We start from the raw sequence: 16,197 nt of genomic DNA on the forward strand, positions 1-16,197 counted from the left end.
AAATTACATGCTCACAAATTCATAAAAATGCCAATGTTTTTCGATTTATGATATTCATCAAGTTGTAATTAGTAACACATTTTAAATTAGGTTATTTTACAAAATAGTGAATCACTTGTGTCCCTTTCGTACTTTCTAATTCTCCAGCTACACTTCCTTCCTTAGAAATAATTTTTTACTTAAGCTTATCCAATCATGTGATTAAAAACTTTAATAATTACGAAGACTTGTGAACAAGACATGTTTAACATGCCACTAGATGATATTAATTATGAAATGAAAGAAATGTGATACAAATTATACTTTTCTTAATTTAAAATACCATTTCTATATTTTGAGCGCACGAGCCTAATGAAACTAATATAGTATATAGGAAAAATTACTTGATGTAAGCTTCATCTAAGAGGTAATTATTGATAATAACTATCTTTTGCAACAATTACATTTTGTAGCTATATTTTCATTTCGTAGCTACATGATACGTCAAGCAGCCGTGGCTAGAGTGGTTATTGGGTGTGGGCTTTACCCCTGCCCGCGCAGGTTCAAACCTATATTTGGCTCATATGTCTTGTATCCCATGTATTTGGCTCATATATCTTGTATTTCATATGTATTTGGCTTATTTTTGCTTCTTGTCTCATATCTGAATGTATTTCAGATACAAGAAAATAAGCAAAAATGAGTCAAATATAAATGAGATACAAGATATATGAGTCAAATACATATGAGATACATTTAAATACAGTGAATACATTCAACTTCGCGGCAGCTCAAATACATTCAAATACATTTAAATACACGTGACATCAGATAAGGTTGGATACAACTAAATAATTTCAAATATAGTCAAATACAGTGAAAATATCTAATAGTAGCTATGAATTGTAAATATAAAACGGATAATTATGTATGACTAATTGCTTCTAAAAGGCAGATATTTATGTAAGTTATCCTGATATATATACATTAAATAAGTATAAGTAAGAATAGGCTGGATCCTCGTTTCCATCGATCATTTCTTCCCTTTGTCTCAGCTTTCCTAAAGTCCCGAAAACCCCTTCTTCTATCCCCACTTCTTCCTTTGCGACTGAGTGCCTTTCATACATATAGGTTTCCATTTCTTGCTATTTTATTGAATCCTCAAATCTTGTAATCATATCAGCTTTATTTCACATTTCCTCTTGTATTAATCTTGATTTTGATCCACTGCTTACTCACACTCGGTCACCCACTTTATTTGCTTATGTTTGATATACTTTCGGTTTTTGATCTTATATGACATTTTGGGTCCTGAATTACACAGTTTTCTTGGTTATTTGTCATAGACATGGTAATTACTACATGGATTCATGTTAATTGCTGTATGATTTGATCCCCAAGTCAGACACTACTAGGCATTTAGCAGACTAACCTTAGACTAGGATGTAGAAAAGGAAGGAAGATATTAGTATTTTATTTTCTTGTGGCTTAATCCGCCTTTTTACTGACAAGAGAATGTTCTTTTCCCTGTTTAGATTCTCAGTGCAACTGTAGTCATCCTAGCTTTAAATGTCAACTGTATAGGCCCAGAACTAAGCTGATTAACATTTTGTTCCAGATGGCTTCCACAATATTCTCTCTAGCTTCTGCCACTCCATCAGCTTCATTTTCCTTGCAAGATAATCTCAAGGTAATATATCTCATCACTTGCCCTATCTTAGACTGTTCCTAATTCATGCCATTGTTTGTGTTTGAGCAGTCAAAGCTGAAGCTTGGGACTTCTGCCTTTTTCGGGAAGGACTTTGTGAAGGCAAAGGTAGGAGCTTTGTGTTGTTTTGCTGAGAGGCAACAGCTTTACTGTTGTAGGGCAACTCCTAGTAGGTTCTTTCCTCTAGAGTATACAAAAGAAGAGTTCAATTGGGAGTGGGATGATTTCCATACAAATGAACAGGATGATCCTATCATGCTTCGTAAATCAACTCCAGAACTTATTATTATGTCAGCACTACTAATTCGTTGGATCAGTTTGTAACAACATTTTGGATTATAACATTCAATTCAAAGAGGGTTCAATAAAATCTCTATTTCTGTTTTGTTGTCATTGAAACAATGAGCTTTTTAATGAGCTCAAAGGCTGTAATTGATCCTCCCACTCACCTTGAAAATGGCACAGTAGGGAAAGACAAAGAAAACAAGCTCAGACAGATTGCTTATTTATATTGCAACAATATCCAAACCCAAGGGGAGGGAGGAGCATGAACCAAAGATATGATTTTATAACTTTCTGAATTGGGATCTCTTATATTAAAATCTCATGTTTCTCTCTTTTTGTTTTCCAGTCAAATGGTCGGACTACTATGACTGTTGCTGTTAACGTCTCTCGATTTGAGGGAATAACAATGGCTCCTCCTGACCCCATTCTTGGAGTCTCTGAAGCATTCAAGGCTGATACAAACGAACTGAAACTTAACCTTGGAGTTGGGGCTTACCGCACGGAGGATCTTCAACCATATGTCCTCAACGTTGTTAAGAAAGTAAGTTCTTCATCTCTTGTTTAAGCTCTAGTAATTTGTAAATTATGAATGAATTGCCTTGTCCCATGGGTTCATCTTTAAATATTGTTGTAATTTTCCATAGTTTTTCATCTGAATGATGAGGAAATTACTTTTCTGTAGGCGGAGAACCTTATGCTGGAGAGAGGAGACAACAAAGAGGTACTTGATATACTAAATTCATCTTTTGGCCTTGACTAGCTTTATGTGGTGGAATTTCTTTCTTATTTTAATCCATGGACACATAGTATCTTCCGATAGAAGGTTTGGCTGCATTCAACAAAGTCACAGCAGAGTTGTTGTTTGGGGCAGATAACCCGGTGATTCAGCAACAAAGGGTAGGTTTTTTGCTCATAGTGAAAGAGTATCCTGGAACATGTAGATTCATTTTCCATGGATTATGTTCTGCATGACGTTGTTTGTTTCTTGTTCAGGTGGCTACTATCCAAGGTCTATCAGGAACTGGGTCGTTGCGTATTGCTGCAGCACTGATAGAGCGTTACTTCCCTGGCTCTAAGGTTTTGATATCATCTCCAACATGGGGTGCGTATATCGTGCTTTTGGATTAATTTGGGTGAATTTCATCATACTGAATTTTACCGTTATGTTTTGCAGGAAATCATAAAAACATTTTCAATGATGCTAGGGTGCCTTGGTCTGAATATCGTTATTATGATCCCAAAACGGTTGGACTTGATTTTGCTGGGATGATAGAAGATATAAAGGTTATTGTCGTCCTCACATTGTCATCTTTGTGGTTGAGATTGTAAAGTAGTAGTGAGAACTGTCTTTTTCCGTTCTCCACAAGTCCATGGACTTGTGGGGCCTTTGTATGTGGGACAAGCTCTGACTTTCAGTAGTTGAAGCCTGATGCAGAGATGCATTATTCATTCTAGAATAGCATTGTATCTCCCGGATGCTTTTTCTGTTTGGTGGTGCTCTGCCTTCTGATGTTTGTATTGATCCATATCTCTGCTAATTAGTTTACATGTAGTCAGAAAAAACATGCAAGATTTGCACCCTTGACAATGGCGTGTGTGTGTTGCTTTTCTTTTCTTTCTATTTCTTGGTAGGAGTGGCTTGGTTCTTTCAATGTGAGCAGTCATCCTGAAATGGAAAATCAGAGGAGCTTGCTGCTCACACTCTACTTAGAGAAAGTTTGGTATTTTTTAGGTTGTGAAAGGGCACCCTTTATCTTATGCTGTGGGAAAGGAATCAAAGGCAACGAGCCAAACCCAGTTGTATTTAGGAAGACCTCTACCCTCCCCTATAGGTTCACCCGTGAGGGTAATGCCTTAAACGTCCTTTTATGAGCCTCTGACAATAGACTCGACCCCAATTTTGATGGGGAAGGATTGGTCATCTTCTAGCTTACTCTTGTCTCTTCCACCCCCTAGATTCAGATTCGACTATTGAGTCTTTCAACATTTAATCAATTTAACCCATCGAATATGTGTTCCGTATTCAAATTCATTTGAAGTGACTGAATAAAATTGAGAAAATCTTTTTTCTTGTGAGGATGTAATATGCAAAAAGTTGGCTGCACTCTCTCCTTTTAGGTCTTGAGTTCCTATGTTGGCGTGAAATTTTATTTCTCTACATTATCTCGCAAGTCAAATATCCAGTACTAGATGTCTTTGCTATGTCTTACATGTGTATGTGCAGTCTTGTTGGCCCTCCTTGCTCTTCTTCCCACATTAAAAAACAGTCTCTGAGGGAAACTTTTTTTTTTTTTTTTTTTCCTTCCCGTTCTTGTGTGAGTCATTGACAAAATATAATGGTATTACTTGTTTATAGGCTGCCCCAGAAGGATCATTTATCTTGCTCCACGGCTGTGCACACAACCCAACTGGTATTGATCCCACACCTGAACAGTGGGAAAAGCTTGCTGATGTAATTCAGGAGAAGAACCACATTCCATTTTTTGATGTTGCCTACCAGGTAATCTGTGCTGAACCCAAAAACTTTCATTTGTGAAGCTGTAAAATTTCAAGTTTCTTAAAAGTTTAAATTGCGCGTCTCTTTCTCTGTGTGTGTGTGTGTGTGTGTGTGTGAGAGAGAGAGAGAGAGAGAGGAAATAAGAGATTGTTTCGAAATAGGGAAAGATCTTTCTAATTTCATTTCTTCTTTTGATGTAAGGAGAGTGTACCTTGCTGTAATGATAGATGAAGTTGGTTAAGCCGCTTTATACTTATTTTTTGCCACTGTCTTGGTGTGTATCAATGAAATTTACTGATTTTGAAAAAATGAATTTCTACAGTGAAATTATTAGAACAAGGTCATTATATTCAGATATTTGCACTGGAAATCTGTATTCTATAACAATCTAGATGCCTCATCTAATCTACATGCTACACTGCAGGGATTTGCAAGTGGCAGCCTTGACGAAGATGCCTCATCTGTGAGATTGTTTGCTGCACGTGGTATGGAGCTTTTGGTTGCTCAATCATATAGTAAAAATCTGGGTCTCTATGGAGAAAGGATTGGAGCTATTAATGTTCTTTGCTCATCTGCTGATGCCGCGACAAGGTAAAGTGGCCAACATTAACAGTCTCATAGTTCTCCTCTATATTTGGAAAATGATGTTGCACTGAAGATTTTGGTTAAATCATAATGCCATTTCTTTATGTTCCTTATGTAGAGTTCTTTCTGGGCAAACTATACATCACAGCCGGATGAGAAGCTTTAATCCCTTTTTCTTTTGTTGCTTTCGACAATGGTTATTGTGCTGCCTTGTGCGTAGCCCTGCTAACTTGAAATCCGTTCCGAAAAAGTATCTCCCCTGGCTATAACTATATATGCAAAAAAAAAGGTTTGTTGTTTTCCTCCATATGCCAATGCTGACTTTATTTATTAAAAAAAAAACCCATCTTCCCTTCCTGGTAAACATAGAACGACAATGAAAGCTGTTCAGTGGGTTTAGATGACATACTAACCACGATGTTGCTGAAATGGTGAGATTAGGTCATACTGTCTCATAGCCAAAACAGATAGAGATGTCGAACTTGTTATGTCCTTTTATTTCTATTTGAAAACTGTGGTGTTTGGGCCAACTTAAACTCACCTTGACTATTCCACTGGGTGTCTGCATCCTCTACCAATACAAGTAATGTGTAACTTTGCCAACAAAAACTGAGGGATATGAGAAAAACCACCTTAACATTTTGACTTTGCTGTGTTTTGAACCCTTGTTATGTCTTGATGAGCTGATAGAATAAGAATAAGCATTTTCCTTGCTTTGTAATCAATGGTTCCTTATAAAATGCCAAGTACCAGATGCTGTCCTTTGCTTTGATATTCTTACTTTGTACATATGCTCTCTCCTATCATCTGAGCCCATGGCCTGAGTGGATTTTATGTGGGTGAACCAATAGAATTATTTGCTTAATTTTACCTACTAATATATGCATCTCTACTAACTCACAGGGTGAAAAGCCAGCTAAAAAGGCTTGCTCGACCCATGTACTCCAATCCCCCCATTCACGGTGCTAAAATTGTTGCCAATGTCGTTGGAACTCCTGAGCTCTTCAGTGAATGGAAACAAGAGATGGAAATGATGGCAGGAAGGATAAAGAGCATGAGACAGAAGCTATATGATAGCATCTCCGCCAAGGATAAGAGTGGAAAGGACTGGTCATTCATTCTGAAGCAGATTGGAATGTTCTCCTTCACAGGCCTCAACAAAGCTCAGGTAAAGTCCTGTGAATTAAGTTCTTGCTTCATCGCAATATCTTAAATTCAATTTTATTTGGTCAACATGTTTCTGGCCTTGATCATTCATCACATAGCACGTTCTTCACTCAGCACTTATTTTCAGGAAGACATTCTTTCCTTCCTTTCTGACCGATTTTTTAAGTTCAATATGCAAAAGATAGTGCAGTGAGAGTCTCCTTGCCAGGGGCGGAGCTAGCCCTTCGGGCATGGGTTCGGCCGAACCCAGTAGCTTTGGTCCGAACCATATATTTGTATTAATTTTTTGTCAAATATGTACAAATTATTAATTTAGAACCCAGTAACTTTAAAGAATTAGAACTCTGAACCCACAAGCTTCAAATCCTGACTCCTCCTCTGTCCTTGGGACTATAACTATCGAGTGGAGTATCAACTGTTTATATATTTCTTTCCCTATACCTGCATTTCTGGTGGTCATTCTATTTCCCACTCTTGTTGGTTACGCAGAGCGAGAACATGAGCAATAAGTGGCATGTGTACATGACAAAAGATGGAAGGATATCTTTGGCTGGATTATCGGCTGCTAAATGTGAATATCTTGCAGATTCCATCATTGACTCATACTACAATGTGAGCTAAAAATCTTGGATTGTGAGAGTAGTTTTGATAGTAATATCTGCAGGAATTTCAATGTGTACTTCATTCTTCCTGTTGAGCACGTGATCCTCTTAAATATTGTAATAATAGTTTCAGGCTTTCAGCTTGTCTGCGGTTTGCAGATTTATATCTGTATGAACCATGAAGCAAATTTTAACAATTTCTAAACAGTTGGATTCTAAAATAATTAAGGGAAATGTTTTTCCAGAGCAATGCTAGAGTAAATATCTTACTCTGGAGCTTGTCAGCTCTTCAACTATAATTTTTGCCGACACTAGATTGATCAAGGGCCCGTTTATTTTTATTAAAATTGAGACGTATGAATCTGAATATTAAGATATGTATTAAGATGTTTGAATCTGAGTAAGATGTATTAAGATGTTTGAATCTGAGTAAGATGTATTAAGGTTTGAATACTAAATAATTAAAATTGTTTGTTTTCTCAACGTTTGATTGTATAAACTCGTATTTATTTTTAAACTAGTTTTAGCACGTGTGCATCGCGTTGTATAAAATGTATACGAGGAGAACAAATGTTGGAAAATAGAAATTGACGTTAAATTAAATGCAATTTTTTATTTAATGATGAAAATCTATTTCAAGAGAAGGAATTGAAATTAGTGTAATAACAAATAATTAATGTCTAAGAAAAACAAGTTACCAATAATCGATTAATTGCCAAACCTGCGAAAAGAAAATTTAATACATTATCCTAAACCCAACTTTGCACTCGATACTGTAGCAGACAATCTTTCAATATATATATTTTTATGATGTGATATTGATTGCTCGAACTTCAATTCCTGATGATATAAAAAATCTCTCTCATTAGATTTTTGAGGTAGATTTTATGTCTAACAAAAGAAAAGAACACTTTGTTTGGATGGCTGTTACGCTTATTGTTTCATAATGTATCGTATTATATTGTATTGTGTTGTACTATATTGTTCTGATGAATACATTATTTGGATTGATCGTTTCGTTACATAATGTCAGACATCAACAATTTGAAAGATAAACCTACAAGAAAATTAAGGTACGGTGTAGAGTTATCATAAAAGGGTAGGATAAAGGAGAAAATATGATTATTAGATAATAAGTAAAAACAAAATGAGAAAAAATAAATAAGGTAACGACGCGATAACACCAAAATGGTCGTTTCATAAAATGAGACTTTTCGTCGTTATACGATACAATATAATTAAAGTAACAATCAAAATAAACATTGTATTTGAATTAACAACACAATACAATACAATACAATACAATAGGGAACAACCATCCAAACAAGCTTGTAAGTGAAAGTAAGCGAATTGAAAATTATACATCACCAGCACAAAGATAGAGAACAAAAAACATCAACAATCAAGAAAATCGACAAAATCCTATTTATTCCAACAACTGAAACTATAAATATGAAATTTTGAAATAAAGGATATTCTATCTGGAAAACTCCTGATAACCATATGATGTCGTGATCTGAAGAACCTTTGCAAGTTAAGGTTGGTTGTCCTCTAGTAAACCAAAAAAACGTTTTGGATCCAAGAAGTCTTCTCAAACAGTGCCCAACATTAACAAAGAGATGAGAAACAAAATATACAGTAGATATAATTTTGTCATGAAAATCAAGAACTCAAAGCTATTGTCAACAATACATGAAAAAGTTACTTTAAACTCAATACATGAAAAAGTTACTTTAAACTATGTAGAAGAATCCTTCGTACGATAAATATTTTTCACTTACGGAAAGAATTGAAAGTTAATAGGGAGGAGACTATTTAACCTAGAGTTATCAATGAGAGAGACCTGGAAAAGCGTCTAATATATATAGTTGACATTGTTTTTGAAATTCAACTATTTTTTTCCTTTTGGGCACTGAATAATGAACATCACAAAATTAGTATTTTGTCAAAACTCTAGTTCTTGTTAAGGAATTATTAAGCTGCCAAACAAAGGAAAAGGATGAATTCAAATTCAAGGAATTACTTACACGTTCAAAGCCTAAAATTGAGGATACATATGTTTCAATGCAACAAACAGAGGACAAATTTCATTTGTCGTAACTTTAATATGGTAAACGTACCTTAGTTGATTTAGGTTCAAATATTAGGCAAAGGTACTCAATATTACAATTTGGAAAGATCCGAATACAAGTTTAATAGTACAAATTAGGATTCAAATAAGGAAAGATTTGATGACCAAAATCTATATCTATATATTATTAAAAAGAGGATAGTTTGCAATAGAATTGTGACAAGTGGTAGCACAAGAAAATGCCATGTGTTAATTTTAGGACAAAAATTAGGTAATTAGGTAATGATTAGTTAATCTTTTGAATTGAATTCAAATCTACTGATTTACAATTTAAAAAAAATATATAAAATTAGATTAAAAGGGACGTGCTCCAAAATATTAGAGCCAAGCATACCCACAATCATCCTATGTGGGCTGAGCACGTTCTACGTTGCTAATGTTCTCTTTTCTTTCTTTTTTTTTTTTTTTTTTTTTTTTTTTTGTCAAATACATGTTGTTGTGGTGTGTTTACTTTCTTATTGGTTACTTGAAAAAAAAATTATAGAATGTTTTTTCCTTTCTTTTCAAGTCACGTCAGATATTTTCCTCAATTTTGTATATTTTTTAATGTAATTTAAAAAAAATGAATTTAAGTATTAACTAAATTCTCAATCGTGTCCTAAATTTAAGCTCCATTTACTTCTTTTTTTATTGAATCTATATATATATATTATTAAAAAGAGGATAGTTTTAGGACAAAAAATAATTAATTAGTTATTGTTTTGAATTTAAAAATAATTAAATATTAATATTTAATTTCAAAACCTGAATCTATGTGATTGTGTGTGTCGTGTGAGAGGTAGTGGAAAGCGGGTGTGTGCATATGTAAATGTGTGTGTCGTGTGAGGGACTGAAAACATGGGTGGGTGGCTATTTGCATATGTAACTGCTTTTAAAAGTTGAATAGAATCATTACTTGCAAATCTTATCTGCAAGTCAACATTACTTGAATTAGAGTTGGTTACAACTTCTCATCCAAAACTGAACAGTCAAGTATAATTTTACTACCTTCATCTTTAGGCATAATTCTATCTAGAAACAGTGGCAGTTTTCTTTTTTCTGAAACTCCCATGAATCTTTCTCCACACTATATTCACATGAAATGTATAGTCCAGTCACATGTTCTAAAATTCACATCTTTTTTTAAAAGTATAGCAAGATTCCTATTTTTCCAATTAGGTTCACTATACTCGACAACACTACTCAACAACCTTAAAACTGATCAAACTTCTTTTATGTTTCACTTTTACATGATTAGAAAAAACAAAAAAACCACACGTTCTCATGTTGGTGTCTCGGAGAGATTTCAGGAGATTGCATTGAATGCACAATCCTGAATTTCTTTATGGAGCTTGGTTTGAGTTTGATACTGTAATAGATTTTGTTTCAGTCCTGTAATATTGTATTTCTATTTGTTTACGGATAGTTGGTTAATTGTGAACGTGAACACGGATTCAAGCGTAGTTGACTGATTTTGGTGATGTTCGGAACAATGACAGCTGGGCAATTTTGATGAAAAGGTAAAATGCTGATTTTAGAATAGTATTTGTATGTACGCTGATATAGTTATAGGCTGTGGCGTCTAAATTTTGAAATAATGGAAGCTATTGTTACGTTCGTTTTCGTGCTTTCAAGATAGTGATGCATACCTCATAGTTGAAATGAATTTTAGTTGAAAATCATAAATGATGCAAATTTAAGAATTCTGAAATTGTATTATTCGTTTGGGTTTGTGCTTAACTCCTATTGGGTTGCTTCATTTGCATCTTCATGTCGCCTCTAATTGGTGAGCGCAAAGGAGCTTGGTTCCCTGAAAAGCCTAAATGGTTAAAAGGTATGTGAGAACACATCTATTAAAGTACTAACTATTAGGAGCAGTAGTTTCATATGTTGCATGTAGAAGCATTGATGAACTTGAAGCAGAGTTGACTTACCAAGGGAGACCTGTTGCTATTGATACAGGAGACTGCTAATCTTACCCTTTCTGAAAACGTTTACTATTGTAAGCAATATTAGAGCTATATTTTGATAGGATTTTAAAGGAACACCTTGCAGGAAGGTAACAATATACATTTTTTTTTTAAACAATGTCAAACGTAAGCATAAATTGTTATCTCTAATTGATGTAGTTGATGTTTGTTACGTGATACTAATAACAAATATTAGTTTTACCCGCTCCTATAATTTGTTTTCAAGGCCCATATACCAACATTTCTTCTATACAGGAGAAGAAACTGGTATAATGACAGCTCATCAGATTGATTCATTTACAAAGGCCACAACGATGGAGGGCCAAGAGACCACCTTAATTACAGATTATGTTCTCCGTCTCTGTGTTCTATTACTTTTTGGTGTCAATTTCCTTGCTTGCGGAAAAAAGAAGCACATCAATATTGGTATATATCTCTGATTCTTGGTGTTTGAGGTTGATTATTATTATGCACAGTAAGCTCGATATATAGGAAACTTAAAAAAAAAATTATTTGACTGACTAGAGAGCAAGTGAGTAGAAGAAAAGAGCAAAAAAGGTGTCCAGAAGAAGGAGAAAAATAAGAAGAGGACAAGTTACTTGAAGAAGAAGAGAGTCATCGTGAATGAAAAAGAAAAAATGAGAAGAGAAATGGTCTTTACATGAATTGTAAGTGTACGTTTCTTTAACATATCTATCTCCTGACATAAATAAGTTTGTCAAGTTCAAACAGGATAACCTATAATTGTGTATAGTTACACAAATGTAGCATACAATATTACCAAGGAACAGTATATAGTTTATTAGCGTATAAGTTGAAATAGACACTGAATATATACTTTATGAGTTTGCATACCTAATAATACAGTTGCTAGCTTAATAGAGTTCATTTACACTTGAATGCCTTTCGGTTATGACATGGCCTAAGAATTTTCTGCTTCTATCTTTGGAGCAGAAAAAGAATTCGATCTATCACATCTTTATACTTGTGAAGTTTTTGCGGTAACTGGAGCAAAAATAGGCTCCAAATTGAGGATATGGTCAATCTATGGTGGCCATGGCCAAGTCATGAGGACTAAACAACCACATTTGGCATGTTTTCTCAGGTAATAGTGAATCTATTCTTTGGGCGGTTTCAATAGTTTAGATCACATATTCTGTTCTTTCCATTAGTTTGTTCAGATTTCATTCGTTTACTTTCTTTTGCACTTTCAATAGATGAATGAACAAGCCGTATTTGTCCAGAGATAGGTTACTGGATCCATATACTCTAGAGCATCCTTATTTAATATTACAAACGGAGCCTGGTTTTTACCTTATCAAATGAAAAGAAGTTTGAGCCTGTTTTCAAGAGTATTGAGTCACTTCTAAGAAAACTAATATGTCTGCTATTATATGTTAAGATACTCAGCTGCTAGCTGGATATTACTTCTTTACTGCAGCTGGTGTTTTAAGTTGTTCTGCTACCCATGTGACAATCATCATTTCTGTCAATTTTTTTGCATTATACTCGGCCTTAACAATGTATTGTACTGTAATCCCAAACGTATTCATTCTATATAAATCTGGTATTTAAGAGTTTTGTGTTGGCGCTTCATGAACATGTAATAACTATTTCAATGAATTTTTCTGCACGAAATTCATATTACATGAAAAGAAGGGAATAAATGGCAGCTGATAGACTAAACTCCCTTTACACGGAGTTACAAAATTAGCGCTTCGGCTCTATTATACACACGATGGAACTGACAATTGCTGTGAATGAGGATCTAAGTAAGCTGCCTCACTACTTGAGAAGAAATTAAGTTAGTAATATTTGTTGCATGGTGAAAGGATTCCATATGGTTGGTTTACAAAATCAGAACTCATGTAACTATGACAAACCTACAGAGATCAAACTGCATAGTTTCCTGTTTAGTTTATATTCCTTTCTAAGTTTCCATCAAGCATTCACCTATTAGCAAAAGTGAATCAAACTTGCACAATTCCTCAGTTCTAAACTTTGTTATTCATTTATGTGTAAATTGTTCCTTAGAGTCTATAGTTGCTTTACTGCGTTCAAGTCCATCAAGGTACTGCAAACAAACTAGCTGCCACATCAAAGAAACATTCTCCATGGATATCGTACAAATGAATTGAGTTAAATTTACAGGAAGATATTTAAGCAAACATGTTCATGTACCCTTTAATTATTTAAGTTCTTGAGTTGTTTTTGTATCCCATAGAATAATAAAATCATTGTTGGATCTGATTTAGGCCTCATTTTCATGGTTTCCTGTGGACTTTAGTACCTCTTTCCTGATTAATGACTTCATAGTGATAAGTGTTGTTGACAAACTGATCATCTATCTATCTCCATTTGATCAATGACTTTTTCCAGAAAAAGTTGGTTTGGTTATTCTAATATGTATATATATATATATGGTCTTTTGGGCTTCAAGCTCAAAGCGCAAATAAAGAACAACATATCATTTTTTTGCCTTTGATTGAATCATACACTGGATGACGAACATTTGCATAAATATTGCTATCAGTAAAAAATGCTTCGACTTATTACCAACTACTAAAACTAATATTAGTTAAAACATTATTACATTAATGGCAAGAGTTTATGGTATGAACTAATTCTTTGTACCCCTTTGTGCCTTACCTATTTTTCAATTTACATTTCTGATGATTAAGTTTCGTTGATATTTTCCGTGAATCTTGCGGGTACTATATTAAGCCATTTTGGATGTCGATTTGATAAAAAATGAACCTAGCCAAGCCAACATCACTAATTTTGCAGGCATAATTGTTGTCTAAAAGAATTAAAGAATGTCTCATGACTTAAGGTCACTATGGACAAGAGGTTCTGGCTTTGTATGATGAAGGAATAGATGCCCTGTAGCGATTTCAACTACGATTTTAAACCGAATTTCTCATGGGTTGGAGGGGTGTTATCTTTCTAGAACAACCGATCTTCGAGGCTACCATTATTCATGGACTCATAAACTAAACATTCATACTCAGGACATGCACCTAAGAGTCGAACCATAATTAGGTGCCTCATAAAACCAAGGACCTGAACCTGTAAATGACAAAGTCTATTCTATGAGAAGGCAATCCTAAGAGTTCCTATCCAAAAAGTTAAATTTAATTTGCAAAATGTGTAACACCATTTGGCTACTCAAGTCACCTATTTGCAAAAATGGGATGATTGAGAGGATAGAGGCCTTGCAAACACCATGGCTATGGTAGTGTGAAATATGGCCGACTTGAACGTTAATCAGTAGTCTAATATTCTTTTTCAAGAAAAAGAAAAAGGCCCTGATGTATTCCTCTAACACTAAAAAAAGATTTCCAAAATTGCTTTCTAAAAGTTGTTACCGGAGCATATACATATATAGAAAAAAAAAATTTAGATTAAGCATATACATAAATATGCACCAAAATGCTTCAAGATACATAACTTTGTCAGTCTATATCTGGCCTTTGTCATGCTTCCCTCAAGTGCATCCAAGATAAATAACCTTAAGAGTTAACTGACCCAATGCTCAGAAATCAATAAAGAAGAGTTGTTCACCAAAACAAAAGAGACGTTTTATATCTTGATTTTGTAGTAATCTGTATCTTTACATTAAAGCCAAGATTGTTACAATTATTTCTCTTCGCTCTTTTTTTTTTTTTTTAAACGATCCGCGCATCGCGCGGGTACGTATACTAGTATATATAAAAGGAGAGTAGTCTAGCTTAATATTAAGCCAAGTGGCGTAATATGAACAAGCCACTTGGCAACAAATTCTATTTGCATTAATTATTAAAGAAGTTATTAATTGTAATTCAAAATATTACCTAATTTAATAATCTACTACTACTAATAATTAATATGTGTATATATATATAAAGAGAGTAGTCTACCTTAATATTAAGTCAAGTGGCGTAATATAAACAAGCCACTTGGCAACAAATTTTATTTGCATTAATTATTAAAGAAGTTATTAATTGTAGTTCAAAATATTACCTAATTTAATAATCAATATATATATATATATATATATATATATATATATATATATATATATATATATATATATATATATATATATAAAGAGAGTTATTAGTCTAGCTTAATATTAAGTCAAGTTTAATAATATAACAAGCCACTACTGGCTAACAAATTTTATAATAATTAATTATTAATAATAGTTATTAATTGTAGTTCAAAATATTACCTAATTTAATAATCTACTACTACTACTACTACTAATAATTAATAATAATAATAATGAAAATAATAATGAATTCACCTAATATACTCATACGATATTAACAACACATAGTAGTAGAGTTGTTAATATTATTATTATTATTATTATTATTATTATTATTATTATTATTATTATTATTATTATTATTATCTATATATATATATATATATATATATATATAAAGAGAGTAGTCTAGCTTAATATTAAGCCAAGTGGTGTAATATGAATAAGCCACTTGGCAACAAAATTCTACTTGCATTAATTATTAAAGAGGTTATTAATTGTAGTTCAAAGTATTACCTCATTTAATAATCTCTACTACTACTACTACTACAACTACTACTAATAATAATAATAATAATATATATATATATATATATATATATATATATATATATATATATATATATATATATATATATATATATATATATATATATAAAATGAGAGTAATCTAGCTTAATATTAAGCCAAGTGGCGTAATATGAATAAGCCACTTGGCAACAAAATTCTATTTGCATTAATTATTAAAGAGGTTATTAATTGTAGTTCAAAGTATTACCTAATTTAATAATCTACTACTACTACTACTAATAATAATAATAATGAACTCACGTAATATACTCATATGATATTATCAACACATAGTAGTAGTAGTTGTTAATAATAATAATAATGAACTCACCTAATATAGTCATACGATATTATCAACACATAGTAGTAGAGTTGTTATTATTATTATTATTATTATTATTATTATTATTATTATTATTATTATTATTATTATTATCTATATCTATATATATAAAAAGAGAGTAGTCTAGCTTAATATTAAGGCAAGTGGCGTAATATGAATAAGCCACTTGGCAACAAAATTCTATTTGCATTAATTATTAAAGAGGTTATTAATTGTAGTTCAAAGTATTACCTAATTTAATAATCTACTACTACTACTACTACTACTACAACAACAACAACTACTACTACTACTACTACTACTACAACAACAACAACAACAACTACTACTACTACTACTACTACTAAT

At 33.0% G+C, this 16,197-nt stretch overlaps 2 protein-coding genes across 6 annotated transcripts; both read left to right on the plus strand.

Annotated features, from left to right (window-relative positions):
* The first annotated feature begins 973 nt into the window (after positions 1 to 973).
* LOC132045575 (aspartate aminotransferase, chloroplastic) lies at positions 974 to 7,073 on the plus strand. Of its 2 annotated transcripts, none has more exons than XM_059436160.1 (12): positions 974 to 1,110; positions 1,598 to 1,669; positions 1,739 to 1,795; positions 2,319 to 2,513; positions 2,655 to 2,693; positions 2,780 to 2,869; positions 2,966 to 3,074; positions 3,147 to 3,256; positions 4,329 to 4,472; positions 4,894 to 5,060; positions 5,958 to 6,222; positions 6,711 to 7,073. In XM_059436160.1, the coding sequence occupies exons 2-12, from the start codon at positions 1,598 to 1,600 to the stop codon at positions 6,840 to 6,842; spliced, it is 1,380 nt and encodes a 459-aa protein (XP_059292143.1). In that variant the 5' UTR covers positions 974 to 1,110; the 3' UTR covers positions 6,843 to 7,073. The 2 variants fall into 2 exon arrangements, with proteins under 2 accessions (XP_059292143.1, XP_059292144.1); XM_059436161.1 differs by having other exon boundaries at positions 995 to 1,110; positions 1,515 to 1,669.
* Positions 7,074 to 9,125: 2,052 nt separating this feature from the next.
* LOC132045577 (uncharacterized) lies at positions 9,126 to 13,200 on the plus strand. Of its 4 annotated transcripts, none has more exons than XM_059436162.1 (3): positions 10,523 to 10,767; positions 11,159 to 11,329; positions 11,858 to 13,200. In XM_059436162.1, exons 1-3 carry the CDS (start codon positions 10,704 to 10,706, stop codon positions 12,010 to 12,012), a joined length of 390 nt encoding a protein of 129 aa, XP_059292145.1. In that variant the 5' UTR covers positions 10,523 to 10,703; the 3' UTR covers positions 12,013 to 13,200. The 4 variants fall into 4 exon arrangements, 2 of the variants coding, with proteins under 2 accessions (XP_059292145.1, XP_059292146.1); XM_059436163.1 differs by having other exon boundaries at positions 11,897 to 13,200; XR_009412468.1 differs by lacking the exon at positions 10,523 to 10,767 and adding an exon at positions 9,126 to 10,453 and having other exon boundaries at positions 11,159 to 13,200.
* Positions 13,201 to 16,197: the final 2,997 nt, after the last annotated feature.

This window comes from Lycium ferocissimum, unplaced genomic scaffold (assembly GCF_029784015.1).
Source record: "Lycium ferocissimum isolate CSIRO_LF1 unplaced genomic scaffold, AGI_CSIRO_Lferr_CH_V1 ctg7104, whole genome shotgun sequence".
Lineage (NCBI taxonomy): Eukaryota > Viridiplantae > Streptophyta > Magnoliopsida > Solanales > Solanaceae > Lycium > Lycium ferocissimum.

Coding starts and splice junctions, on each gene's coding strand:
- LOC132045575 (XM_059436160.1), top strand. CDS start 1,598: ATGGCTTCCACAATATTCTCTCTAGCTTCTGCCACTCCATCAGCTTCA. Junction 2,514..2,654: donor TCCTCAACGTTGTTAAGAAA/GTAAGTTCTTCA, acceptor ACTTTTCTGTAG/GCGGAGAACCTTATGCTGGA. Junction 2,694..2,779: donor AGAGAGGAGACAACAAAGAG/GTACTTGATATA, acceptor ATGGACACATAG/TATCTTCCGATAGAAGGTTT.
- LOC132045577 (XM_059436162.1), top strand. CDS start 10,704: ATGTCGCCTCTAATTGGTGAGCGCAAAGGAGCTTGGTTCCCTGAAAAG. Junction 10,768..11,158: donor AAAGCCTAAATGGTTAAAAG/GTATGTGAGAAC, acceptor TCTTCTATACAG/GAGAAGAAACTGGTATAATG. Junction 11,330..11,857: donor AAAGAAGCACATCAATATTG/GTATATATCTCT, acceptor TCTTTGGAGCAG/AAAAAGAATTCGATCTATCA.